The sequence below is a fragment of the Pipistrellus kuhlii genome, unplaced genomic scaffold (genome assembly GCF_014108245.1).
Source record: "Pipistrellus kuhlii isolate mPipKuh1 unplaced genomic scaffold, mPipKuh1.p scaffold_m20_p_21, whole genome shotgun sequence".
NCBI classification, from domain to species: domain Eukaryota; kingdom Metazoa; phylum Chordata; class Mammalia; order Chiroptera; family Vespertilionidae; genus Pipistrellus; species Pipistrellus kuhlii.
In genome coordinates, this window is record NW_023425520.1 from 9,008,637 (window position 1) to 9,020,394 (window position 11,758).

Consider the following 11,758-nt stretch of genomic DNA (forward strand, 5'->3'; position numbering starts at 1 on the left):
CATCCACCTGAGTTGAGCTCTCAACAGAAGCCTGTGGTGACTGGAACTAAGAGATGGGGTGCAGTTCCTCTCCACTACTTGGTTATAAGTCTTCCTAAACAGAGTTTAGCAGACAAACAGCAAAGTGCCTTTGTGCTGCCCCCAGCCAAAAATCCTTTTTATTCAATCTTAGCCCCTGCAGGCCACGCCTTTCAAAATCTGAAACACTCAACGGCTCTCCTTGGTTTGGGGATGGCAAGAAGCCAGGTGAACATATATCCACATCTTCAGCTACAAGGAGCAGGAGCACTTAGGAGGATGACCAGCTCCCAGACAACATCTCCAAACCCAATTGAAAGCACCACCCCCATGATTACCTTGCTTTTTTTTACAAGTAGAGATTCTGGAAAGAAACCCCAATAATCCCATCCACTCTTCTTCGAGGCTTTCTTCCCGGCATACCACAGAAAAATGTGCATTGTCTGAAATTAAAAAGAAAAAAATACTAAGTGTCAAAAGTAGAACTCCTGCCTAAGGTGATGTAGTTGAGACCAAGCACCAGGCACAGGTCAAAGGCACCTGCCTGGACACCTGCCAACCCAAAACACAGCTCAGAGTTACAAATGACAGGCATGTAGATAAAGGTCCAGTCAGGGGTGTTCTTGTGCTCCCAATTTCAAAGTAATGGCATTGATCCACCCTCTAAGCATCATGTACCCACAGAATCCAGTCTCAGAATCTCTCTCCCAGGCCTAGAAAACATCTGGCAAACATGTGGGGCAGGCAGGTTTCTCTGTTCTTCATATGCATTTGGCAGCCAAACCCTCCCCCCTATCACCACCATCACAATGCTCTGGTGTTGAGGCCAATTCCATGCTCCCTGGTATCCCCAAGATGGCCATGGGCCAGCAGTATCATCCCTCCCTGACCCCACTGGAATTCATCTTAATCCTCATTCTGGGTCTTCAAGAGGGAGAATCCCAATCTGGTTTATATCTAACTCAGTGGTGCAGAATCCTGGTTGACTTTAGATTCACCTACAAAGTTTTAAAAAAATACTGATTTTCAACCCGTGTGAGGTAGGATCTGGCACCATTACATTTATAAAGCTTCAACCTGTATCCACAGTTGAGAACTACAGATCTAAACAGTCACTAAATGACACATTTCAAAGAGGCATTTCCTAGGAGAAATTCAGGGGAAATAGACAGTGTGGATAACTTTAAATGGGCAGGAACCCAAGAGGGACAGGAAGGATTCCTAATAGGCTTCTGCTTCCCCTGATGCAAATGCTATTGGTAACCTGATCACAAAACAAAATCCAAACATTAACTCAAACCAAAGCCTAACTCTAGCCCAAGCATGTCAAATTCACAGCTGGCGGGCCTCTACCAGCCGCAAGTTTGACATGCTTGCTCTAGTCACTCCTCTCACTACCACCCCCAAAAGAAGTTCCACCTCAAAACCCAGATATGGAAACCAAAATGTCATAGTGGTTAAGAGCCAGGCTTGAACCAAAGACACACCTGGCATTGAATTCTGGCCTTGGGCCTGGTGAGGACATTGCCTCGGACAATCAGAACTTGTTACAGGCTTCACATTGTTGGGAAGTCAATTCCAGAATTCTTGTAAAAACTGAAAATCTATACCCGTTGAATAATTTTCCATTCCCATCTCCCTGTAGCCCCTGGCAACCACCATTCTCTGTGCCTACTCTTACAGTATTTCTCTTTTAGTGACTGGCTTATTGCCCTTAGTATAATGAAATTGAAAGTTCATTTGAAAGTGCTGGCCTCATGGGGTTCTTGTGAAAAATGAATAAAATCTATTAAAACTACAATACTTAATGAACTACTTCTGCGACTATGGTTTAACTTTAATTTGGTTACGTGGTAGGTAAGTACTGACACAATTATAATTGTGTTATTATGTGAACACCCACTGCCATGCACCCCTCCTCATGCCCCCATGTCATTTTCTCTTCCTTCTCACACCCACATTGCTGCCCCGCCTTGCCATGCTTCCTCTGATATGCTGGTTCACTTATATCTTCCCTTTTCACTAGCTCAAAATCATCATCCTAGATTTTCAAGATTCCTCTGAGCCCTACTTGTCCCTTGCTCAGGACACCAAGCCAAAGGGAAGAACCTCACCCGTCCACAAGAAGGAAGAAAATATTTTCCCCTTCACATGCCCAAAGTAATGGTTATAAGAAAGGCTTTTCTGCACACAACACATAGCTCTGTAAGGTGAGAGGTTGCCCCTGAGCCAGAGCTTGTCGGCCATGCAAACAGACACTTAAGGAATTTGATGGAGACCCGGAGGAAGTTGCAGACATGGAAAAGGTTTGGATAAAGTGGAACTAATCAGGGAAGTTTCTTAGGGATACATGAGCACTGACTTGGATTTCTAAAGGAGTTAGAAAAAAGAAAACTGCTTTCTGCCATCTACTCATAGTATTAGCACAAGAGGAAGAAGAGGATGAAGCCAATAAGAATAAATGGTCGAAACCGGTTTGGCTCAGTGGATAGAGCGTCGGCCTGCAGACTGAAAGGTTCCAGGTTCAATTCCGGTCAAGGGCATGTATATTGGTTGCAGGCACATCCCCAGGGGGGGGGGGGGGCAGCTGGTCAATGATTCTCTCTTATCGATGTTTCTAGCTCTCTATCCCTCTCCTTTCCTCTCTGTAAAAAATCAATAAAATATATTAAAAAATAGATTAAAAAAGAATAAATTGAATCATTTTAAAAAACAAACATATCAACTTTGATGCATCAAAGGATACCATTAACAGAGTAAAAGGGCAACACATGGATGGAATGGGAGAAAATATATGCAAATCATATATCTAGTAGGTGCTTACTATCCAGAGTATATATAGAACTCCTGCAAGTCAACAAGAAAAAAACAACCAAGCAACTCAATTAAAACATGGCAAAAGGAATAGATATTCCTTCAAAGATTAAATGCCAACAAGCACATGAAAATTCACTTAATATCACTAATTAATAGGGAAATGCAAATCAAAACCAAAATGAGATGGCATCTCACACCCAAACTTAGCTACTATTAAATAAAATATAAAATAAGTGTGGTGAGGATATGGACAAATTCTAACCTTTGTGCACTGCTGGTGGAAGTATAAAGTGATGCAGGCACTATGAAAAACAGTATGACAGTTCTTCAACAAAATGAAACATAGAATTACCATATAATTGAGTAATTCCACTTCTGAGCATACAAAGAATTGAAATTTGTACACCCACATTCATAGCAGCATTATTCACAATAATGCAAAGCTAGAAGCAATCTGAATGCCCATTGATAAGTAATCCCACTTCTAGACTATATGCCAAGGTATAGGCATACCATGAACTATTACTCTGCCTTCAAAAGGAATGAAATATTGTCTTATGTGATAACCTGGGTGACAAATTCTGCCACTAATAAAAGGTACCTCAAGGAGTCAAATTCATATAGACAGAAAATATGTGGTGGATGCCAGGAGCTGAGAGAAGGGGATAAATAATTGTTTAATAGGTATAGCATTTTGCAAGAAGAAAAAGAATCCTGTTGATTGATTGTATACAACATGAATGTGTTGAATACTAAAGAAATATACACTTCAGACTGATTCATTTGCCTTTCAGCGTAACCATTATTGTTTGTCTCATTTTCGATTCTTATAAGTATATTTCCAGTAGGACATGATCTCACTCATCTAGGGGAAATGATGAACAACATAGACAGATGAACAAGAACAGACTCAGAGATAAGGAGCCATGGGTCAGACTGTTGGACCTTATAGGGAGGGTGGGGATAAAAGGGAGAGATCAACCAAAGGACTTGTGTGCATACATGAGCCTAACCAGTGGTCAAGAACAATAGGGGGGTGGGGACATGAGTGGAGAGGAGTGGGGTATTGGAATGGGGGATTGAGGGCAAATATGTGATACCTTAATCAATAAAGAAATTAAAAAATAAAAATAAAATAAGAAACATACACTTAAAGAAGGTTAAGATGGTAAGTTTTATATTGTGTGTATATCTTATCACAATTAAAACCGTTACTGTCTTCCTCTACTCACCCCACTCTGGCTCATCCCTCTTAGCTTTCTCATAAAGGTCTCTCCTGTTGATTGCAGCAAAAATCCAAACTGCCATGGCCCATGCCTTCTCCTCCCCATTGAAGTCAATCATAAGGGTGGCTAGATCCACAGGATCTGCTTTCTCTGTCTGACCCCTAGGGAGTGCAATGCAGCCCTTCTGAGGAGGATAATCTTCTAAGTGCATCTTGAACTTCTTCAAGTCCATGTCCTCCAGGTCCTCCAGATACTGGGTCAGCTTGCAGCGGACGCTGGCCATGCTTGTCTGAAGCCCTGGTCAGGGCCTTTAGGCATAGGTCCACACTGGGAAAGAGGGGTGAAAACAGCACATGGGTAAGGCAAGTCTATTCCAAAGTTCACCCTCAGAGAGAACTAAGTGATCAGAAAGTAGGAAGACAGAAAGGAAACATATGTCACTGAACTGTAATGAAATCCATCTGAAGTTTTTGAAAAATAAGCCTAATACCTACCAGACAATTGTGCTCTTGGCTCAACTCAAGAGTGTCCTGAGCCATAGAAGAAAGGCATCCCTGTAGAGAGAAACAATGATTAGACCCGCAAATACAGTTGCACCCGCACAATAGTGGATGCCCAGGACTGCATCATGGCACCATCTCTGTGGGTCACCGGGAGAGTGTGGGTCACACTGAAGACTGGGCTACAATCTTGGGCAAACTTCAGTTTCCTCATCTATAAAATGACAGAGTGAAAAAAAATGGTTCTAAGTTCCTTCTAACAGAAGGACTCTGGTTCCTTGTTTCTCTGTTGACCTGAAGAAAGATGGATGGGGAGCAAAAAGAAAGAACCCAAAAAAGAGTAGTTAAGGAAATACTGGAGAGAGTGCACAGTGGGAGGAGGAAGGCATGGTCTGAGACTGTCCTTCTGACAACCCACTGATGGAGGAAAACTTCAGTGAGACGGAATTTGAGTGCACAGGGGAACAATGAACATACATCTCTTTAATGTCTCCTGTAAAATGTGGTCATAATAATCAGTGTAACTCACACTGATTGAGTGTCTCATGGGCTAGGCATGACTCTGATGCTTCCTTCCATCTCACCTGCACAAAGCCCTGTGAGATGCATGTATACCCGCCCCATTTGCTAGGAGTGGAGACCAAATCAGAAAGATGAAGCCAGGTAGCGACAAAGCCAGAATTGAGACTGGACTCATAGATCTTTGAGCTCATGCCTCTAATCTGCACTTTATACAGCCTGAAAGGTGTGAGACCATTGGCTCCATTACTTAACTAGTTATCTCTGCCAGAGAAGAACAGAAATGATCAAAGACAGTAAAAGAGATGATTAAAAGACAAGGACACTTTTCCAGCCTTTATCACACATGGACTTTCTTTTTCTTTTTTACATTTTTAAAAATTTATTGTTGACACATACTGATATCCCCCTTTTTCTCCCCCTTTACCTACTTCCTATTATACAGACTTTCATTATTGAGCTTACCAACTCAATTTTTGTGACTAACAGAATCAGTGCTCTCAGTTTTCCTGACTAGACTTTACACAATACAGTAATGTTAGATTCAGGCACTGTGCTGTGCAGTAGAACTCTACAACTTAGTCACCTTGTATAACAGAAACAGTACCTATGCATTCAACTATTTTAGATTCCACATATAAGTGAAATTATATGTTATTTCTCTTAATGACTTATTTCATTTTCCATAAATGTTGTCACAAATGGCAGGATTTTATTATTTAATGGTTGCTCCCATGTCTTGGCTATTGTAAATAAGATGCAGAGAGAGAGTAACCCACAAAATCAACGCTCTCAGTTTTCCTGACTAGAAATCAGTTCTCTCACTATCCTAGGTTTTGAATGGATGGACATGTTGCTTTGTTTGGGATTGACCCCTTCATATAACTGAATTGGGAAAAGCAAATCAGCCAAAGCCATAAATGATACTAACAGAGCGAGTGGCCAAATCATGATTCATAATAACTATAGTTCCATGTTCCACCTCAAACATGCTCATCACTCTTCTAGTTTCATCCTTGCCTCTCCACTTCAGGCCTCACAATCCACCCAAGTCCATCCCTTATGCATTTAGGGGAGTGGGGGGAGAAGGTATCTTCAGATCCACCAGCTATGCAGACCTCCCTGTCTTCCCTATCCAGTGATTTCCAACAGGTGAACCACAAAAATTTTTAAAAACATGCAATACCTGACCTCTTTTCCCTTAGATCAGGGGTGGGGAAACTTTTTCCTGCCAAGGGCCATTTGGATATTTATAACATCATTCCTGGGCCATACGAAATCATCAACTTAAAAATTAGCCTACTATATTTGGTCAAAGATTTAATTAACTCACCTCTAATAGAGCCAGACCAAATGATTTCTCAGGCCTTATATGGCCTGAGGGCTGAACATCCCCCATCCCTGCCTTAGATCGTCAAATTAAAAAATGACAACAGAGCTGGCCTGTGCTTCTAAGTGGTTAGAGCCTTGGCCTGTGCACCCAAGAGCCACGGGTTTGATTTCTGGTCAAGGATACATACCTTGGTTGTCTATTCTTCTCTGAAGAGCAATGAAGAAAACATTCTCAGGTGGGGATTAACAACAACAACAAAATAATGACAGTGACCAACACAACAATAGCCATCTGATGTGAATGAATCAAAATTATATCTACTTTTTGTCAGGTTGGCAAAAAATATATTTTTTGGTGTGCTGAAGAATTTTAGTCACTAGTTTACTAGTATGTGTGCCATGAGATGAGAAAAATTGAAAATTATTGACACCACCAATCTTTCCATCCACATCAGGACTCCAACTCTCCTCCATGCTTCCCTAATCCTAACCCTAGTGCACTCGCCATGACCTTAGCTAATCAGTGGGAGTCCTGGGATAAGCTGTAATGCTTCTCTTGTCCCTACCCACCACACACACAGAAAGAGAGAGAGAGAGAGAGAGAGAGAGAGAGAGAGAGAGAGAGAGAGAGAGAGAGAGAGAGAGCCCATATAATAGTAAATATAAAAGAACATTTCAGAAACTTTGTTGAAAGGTACACAGGAGAAAAAAATCTCTAGTCAAATTCTGGTCCTAAAAACACTCTACCCATTCCTCCCCAGGCCCATTCGGCCACCCTGTTCCACGAAGCTGGACTCACCCAGAAGCTGGACTCACAAAGATGTCGACCTCAGGAACAGCCCAAGAGGAAACCTGATGAATTTATAGTTAGCCCAGCAGGAGCAGGAAGGATGTGGTCTCAGTGTGGAGTGAACAAGATTGCATCACAGGGAAAGGCAGAGACTAACGGTTAGTCACATCTCAGGGTCTGGCCTCTCTACGTAGCCACCAGAGTGGTTTGGGGGTGAAGCGGGGAGCAGTAATGTGAATGCTGTGAGGACAAAGAAGAGTGGGAGGGGGATTCCACTGTGCTGGTGAGTAGGGAATCAAGGGAGAGAGCGTGACCCACAAAATCGGTGCTCTCTAAGACATCATGTGGAAGCAGCAGCAGACAGTGCTGGTTTTCTCCATTGCCTGTTATTTCTAAACACTTTATTAAGGTAAATATACATTGTGACGCCATCACCATCAAGGCCAAAAACACATTTATTACCTCCCAAAGTATGTGTGTAGGGCACTGAACATAAGGTCTACCCTTTCAACAAATAGTGAGTACTCAGTTCAGTATTGTTAGATTCAGGCACTGTGCTGTGCAGTAAACCTCTACAACTTAGTCATCTTGTATAACAGAAACAGTACCTGTGAGTTCAAATATTTTAGATTCCACATATAAGTGAAGTTATATGTTATTTCTCTTACTGACTTATTTCATTTTCCATAAAAGTTGTCACAAATGGCAGGATTTATTCTTTAATGGTTGCTCCCATGTCTTGGCTATTGTAAATAAGATGTAGTGTACATGGGAGTGCAGATATCTCTCCAAAATTCTAATTTCATTTTCTATAGATAGGCACAAATTCTACTTCCAGACTCATTGACTCACTTGTTTGACTAATATTTATGGAACACCGGATGTGTACCAGGCACAAAACAAAGCTGGAAAACACCTTGCCTTATCTTGAAGGAGCTGGAGGAGAAAGAAGCATGCAGACTTGCTTTCCTGGCTCTTGCAGTGGCCCAGAACCATAGTCTGACAATGACATGAGTTCAATAGAGTGTGATGAGTGAGAGGCCATCAGCATCCCAGGTGGGTGCAGGAACTCTGGAACAAGAACAAGTGTTCAAGTTCAGCAAAGCAGCATTGACAATGACTTGGTTTCTTTGTGCTTCAGTTTCCTTATCTGTAAAATGGGACAACAATAGCTGTCATAAGGACTGAGAAAATAGATAAATGTGAGATCTTTTGAACAAAGCCTGATTCAGGGAAGTCAGTATCAGTGGTTAGCTCCTGGTACTACCACAGTTATAGAACTAAATACAGCTCTAAGATGAAAGAGAAGCCCCGCCTCCTACTGAGGCCAGGGCAAGAGAGCAAACCCAAGTCCCAATTGTCCATATCTCTAGGGCCAGGGTCCTACAGGAGCAGCAAGGATCTTGGAGGCTGAGGCTCCACTGACAGCAGATAAGGTCAAGTTTCAAAGTGAAAGGAGCTCATTGGCCAAACCAGGAACCAGGGATTTTCTTTGTAAGAATGAGGAAACTGGACTTCTGGCCAAGATGGCGGTGTAGGTAAATGTGGTACTCACCTTCAAAAACAACCACATCAAAATTGCAACTACACTAGAGAACAACCATCATTCAGAACATGATATTGAGCTGAACAGAAGCCCTACAACTAAGAATATAAAGAAGAAGCCATATCTAGACTGACAGGAGGGCAGAGATGGGGAAGGGCTGGTCCCAGACCCACATGTGGCAGAAAAAATCAGAAGTGACATCTCAACTGTGGAGGTCCCCCAGAAGACTGAGGATTCTTTGATCTATATCAGATCCCTATCCAAGAGTTCCAATGTCAGGAAGAGAATCCCCATAACTTCTGGCTGTAAAAACCAGTGGGGACTGTGGCTGAGGGAGGCTGAGGCTGCTGGAATCCCAGGCAGTTCCTCTTAAAGCACCTACACATGGACTCACTTCCTATGAGCTTTAGTGCAGGAGTATCAGCTTGAAAAGCACTGGAGACATATGATGAGGAACTGAATTGTTTGGCATCAGGGAGAAAGCTAGAGGGGAAACTTTCTTCCAGCCAGAAGTCCTGGCAGAAGCCATTGTTCCTTTGATGAGCCCTTCCTCACAGAGCCAGCAGACAAGCACCAAATCTGAGACTCCATCACCTGGCCCCAACTGTTTGCTTCACCTGAGTGATTCCCTGAGGCCGTGTCCCACCCAACTTCAATGCCCACCTGAGCTGTTTCCAGAGCCTTTGCCTGGAATAGCCTGTTTTGGCTCATGCTTCAGTTTTTTCTAAAATCTTAAAAAAAAAAAAAAAAAAAAAAAAAGCAGTATCTGTCCTCAGCAAACGCCATATCTCTTCCTAAGTGGCCCCAGGCCCACCACTAGCAGAAGCTAGTGTTTATTCACAACTTGGTCTCATCTGGGCAACTCCAAGCCCAGGACAAGAAGCAACCACCTGAAGATTACTTTGCAGCTTATGTCTGATGGCCCCGGGCAAAACACAGGCAGTGGATGACCTTGGTCTGCACCTCCTCGGAGGTCCCAGCATCAGTGCACCCAGGGGACAGTTTCAGACCACATCAAAGCACAAAGCACCACCACTCAACCACTTCCACAAGCAATACACAGAAGTGGTGGACTTAGAGGGTACCAAAGCCCCAATAAAGATGAAGTAAGTTCTGCTCTGTGTGGTGGGCCTCTGCACAGCTGATCCTCCAAGATGGTCGGAGGTAGTTGGCCAGTTGTCGCAGACAGGCCTGGTAACTGATAAGCCTGGGTAAATCCCTCCCATTGACATGCCTATAGAAATCAAGACTCATTTACAACAGCAAGATGTATAACCCACACAGGAGGTGCACCTCAAGTACCCACCTGGGGTGATCAGGGAGGCTGCCAATAGGCTCTATAGTACACCTACCAAGCTACCAAGCCTAGGAGACATAACAGCTCTACCTAATACATAGAAACAAACACAGGGAAGGAGTCAAATTGAGGAGACAAAGAAACATGACCAAAATGAAAGAACAGAACAAAACTCCAGAAAAAGAACAAAGCAAAATGGAGACCAGCAATCTACTATATGCAGAGTTCAAAACACTGGTTATAAGGATGCTCAAGGAACTTAGTGAGGACCTCATAGCATAAAAAAGAATCAGTCAGAGATGAAGGAAACACTAACTGAAATAAAGAATGATTTACAGCCGAAACCGCTTTGGCTCAGTGGATAGAGCGACGGCCTGCTGACTGAAAGGTCCCAGGTTCAATTCCAGTCAAGAGCATGTACATTGATTGCGGGCACATCTCCAGTAGGGGGTGTGCAGGGGGCAGCTGGTCGATGATTCTCTCTCATCGATGTTTCTAACTTTCTATCCTTCTCTCTTCCTCTCTCTATAAAAAAAAATCAATAAAATATATAAAAAAAAAAAAAAAAAAAAAAAAAAAAAAAGGCCAAAACCGGTTTGGCTCAGTGGTAGAGCATCGGTCTGCGGACTGAAAAGTCCCAGATTCGATTCCGGTCAAGGGCATGTACATTGGTTGCGGGCACATCCCCGGTAGGGGGTGTGTAAGAGGCAGCTGGTTGATGTTTCTCTCTCATCGACGTTTCTAACTCTCTCTCCCTCTCCCTTCCTCTCTGCAAAAAATCAATAAAATATATTTTAAAAAGAAAATAGAATCCAGAAAAATGAGGACAGTGTAAGGAGCCTCTGGGACAATATCAACTGTACCAATATTTACATCATGGTAATGCCAAAAGGAGAGAAGAGAGAACAAGACATTGCTCTCGGCGTCCGGCCTGGTTCGCGGCGACATGGCTGAACGCACCAAGAAGATCGGAATCATCGGTAAATACGGGACCCGTTATGGCGCCTCCCTCCGGAAAATGGTGAAGAAGATTGAGATCAGCCAGCATGTCAAGTACACCTGCTCCTTCTATGGCAAAACCAAGATGAAGAGGCGAGCCGTGGGGATCTGGCACTGTGGATCCTGCATGAAGACAGTCACTGGCGGTGCCTGGACCTACAACACCACTTCTGCCGTCACAGTAAAGTCAGCCATCAGAAGACTGAAGGAATTGAAAGACCAGTAGAAGCTCCACAGTTGGAAACATTGAGAGCCTATAATAAATGGGTAAATTTATATAACAAGTACTTTGGTTGTTCATTTTATTAAGAGAGAACAAGAAATTGAAAACCTATTTGATGATAGCCATTGTAACAGGTGTGAAATGGTACCTCATTGCTGTTTTGAATTGCATCTCTTAGATGATTAGTGACTTTGAGCATGTTTTCATATGTCTCTTGGCCTTCTGTACTCCTTCTTTTGAAAAATGTCTATTTAGGTCCTTTGCCCATTTTTTAAAAAATACATTTTATTGAGTTTTTACAGAGAGGAAGGGAGAGTGGTAGAGAGTTAGAAACATGGACAACAGACATGTGCTGCCTCTTGCACACCCCCTACTGGGGAATGTGCCCGCCACCAAGGTACATGCCCTTGACCGGAATTGAATCCGGGTCCTCTGAGTCCGCAGGCCAATGCTCTATCCACTGAGCAAAACCAGTTTTGGCCCTTTGCCCA

General features: G+C 43.0%; 2 protein-coding genes across 2 annotated transcripts in view; one reads left to right on the forward strand and one right to left on the reverse strand.

Annotated features, from left to right (window-relative positions):
- Positions 1-4,405, reverse strand: part of NLRP3 (NLR family pyrin domain containing 3) — a 32,088-nt gene extending 27,683 nt beyond the window's left edge. The window contains exons 1-2 of the mRNA XM_036450433.2: positions 4,068-4,405; positions 357-461 (exon numbers count right to left, since the gene is read on the reverse strand). Coding sequence (XP_036306326.1) covers positions 357-461; positions 4,068-4,344 — 382 coding nt within the window. The 5' untranslated portion in view covers positions 4,345-4,405. The remainder of the gene's footprint in view (positions 1-356; positions 462-4,067) is intronic.
- Positions 4,406-10,953: 6,548 nt separating this feature from the next.
- Positions 10,954-11,328, forward strand: LOC118725915 (60S ribosomal protein L37a-like). Its single transcript, XM_036450154.1, has one exon. It carries the CDS (start codon positions 10,992-10,994, stop codon positions 11,268-11,270), a length of 279 nt encoding a protein of 92 aa, XP_036306047.1. The 5' UTR covers positions 10,954-10,991; the 3' UTR covers positions 11,271-11,328.
- The last annotated feature ends 430 nt before the right edge of the window (positions 11,329-11,758 follow it).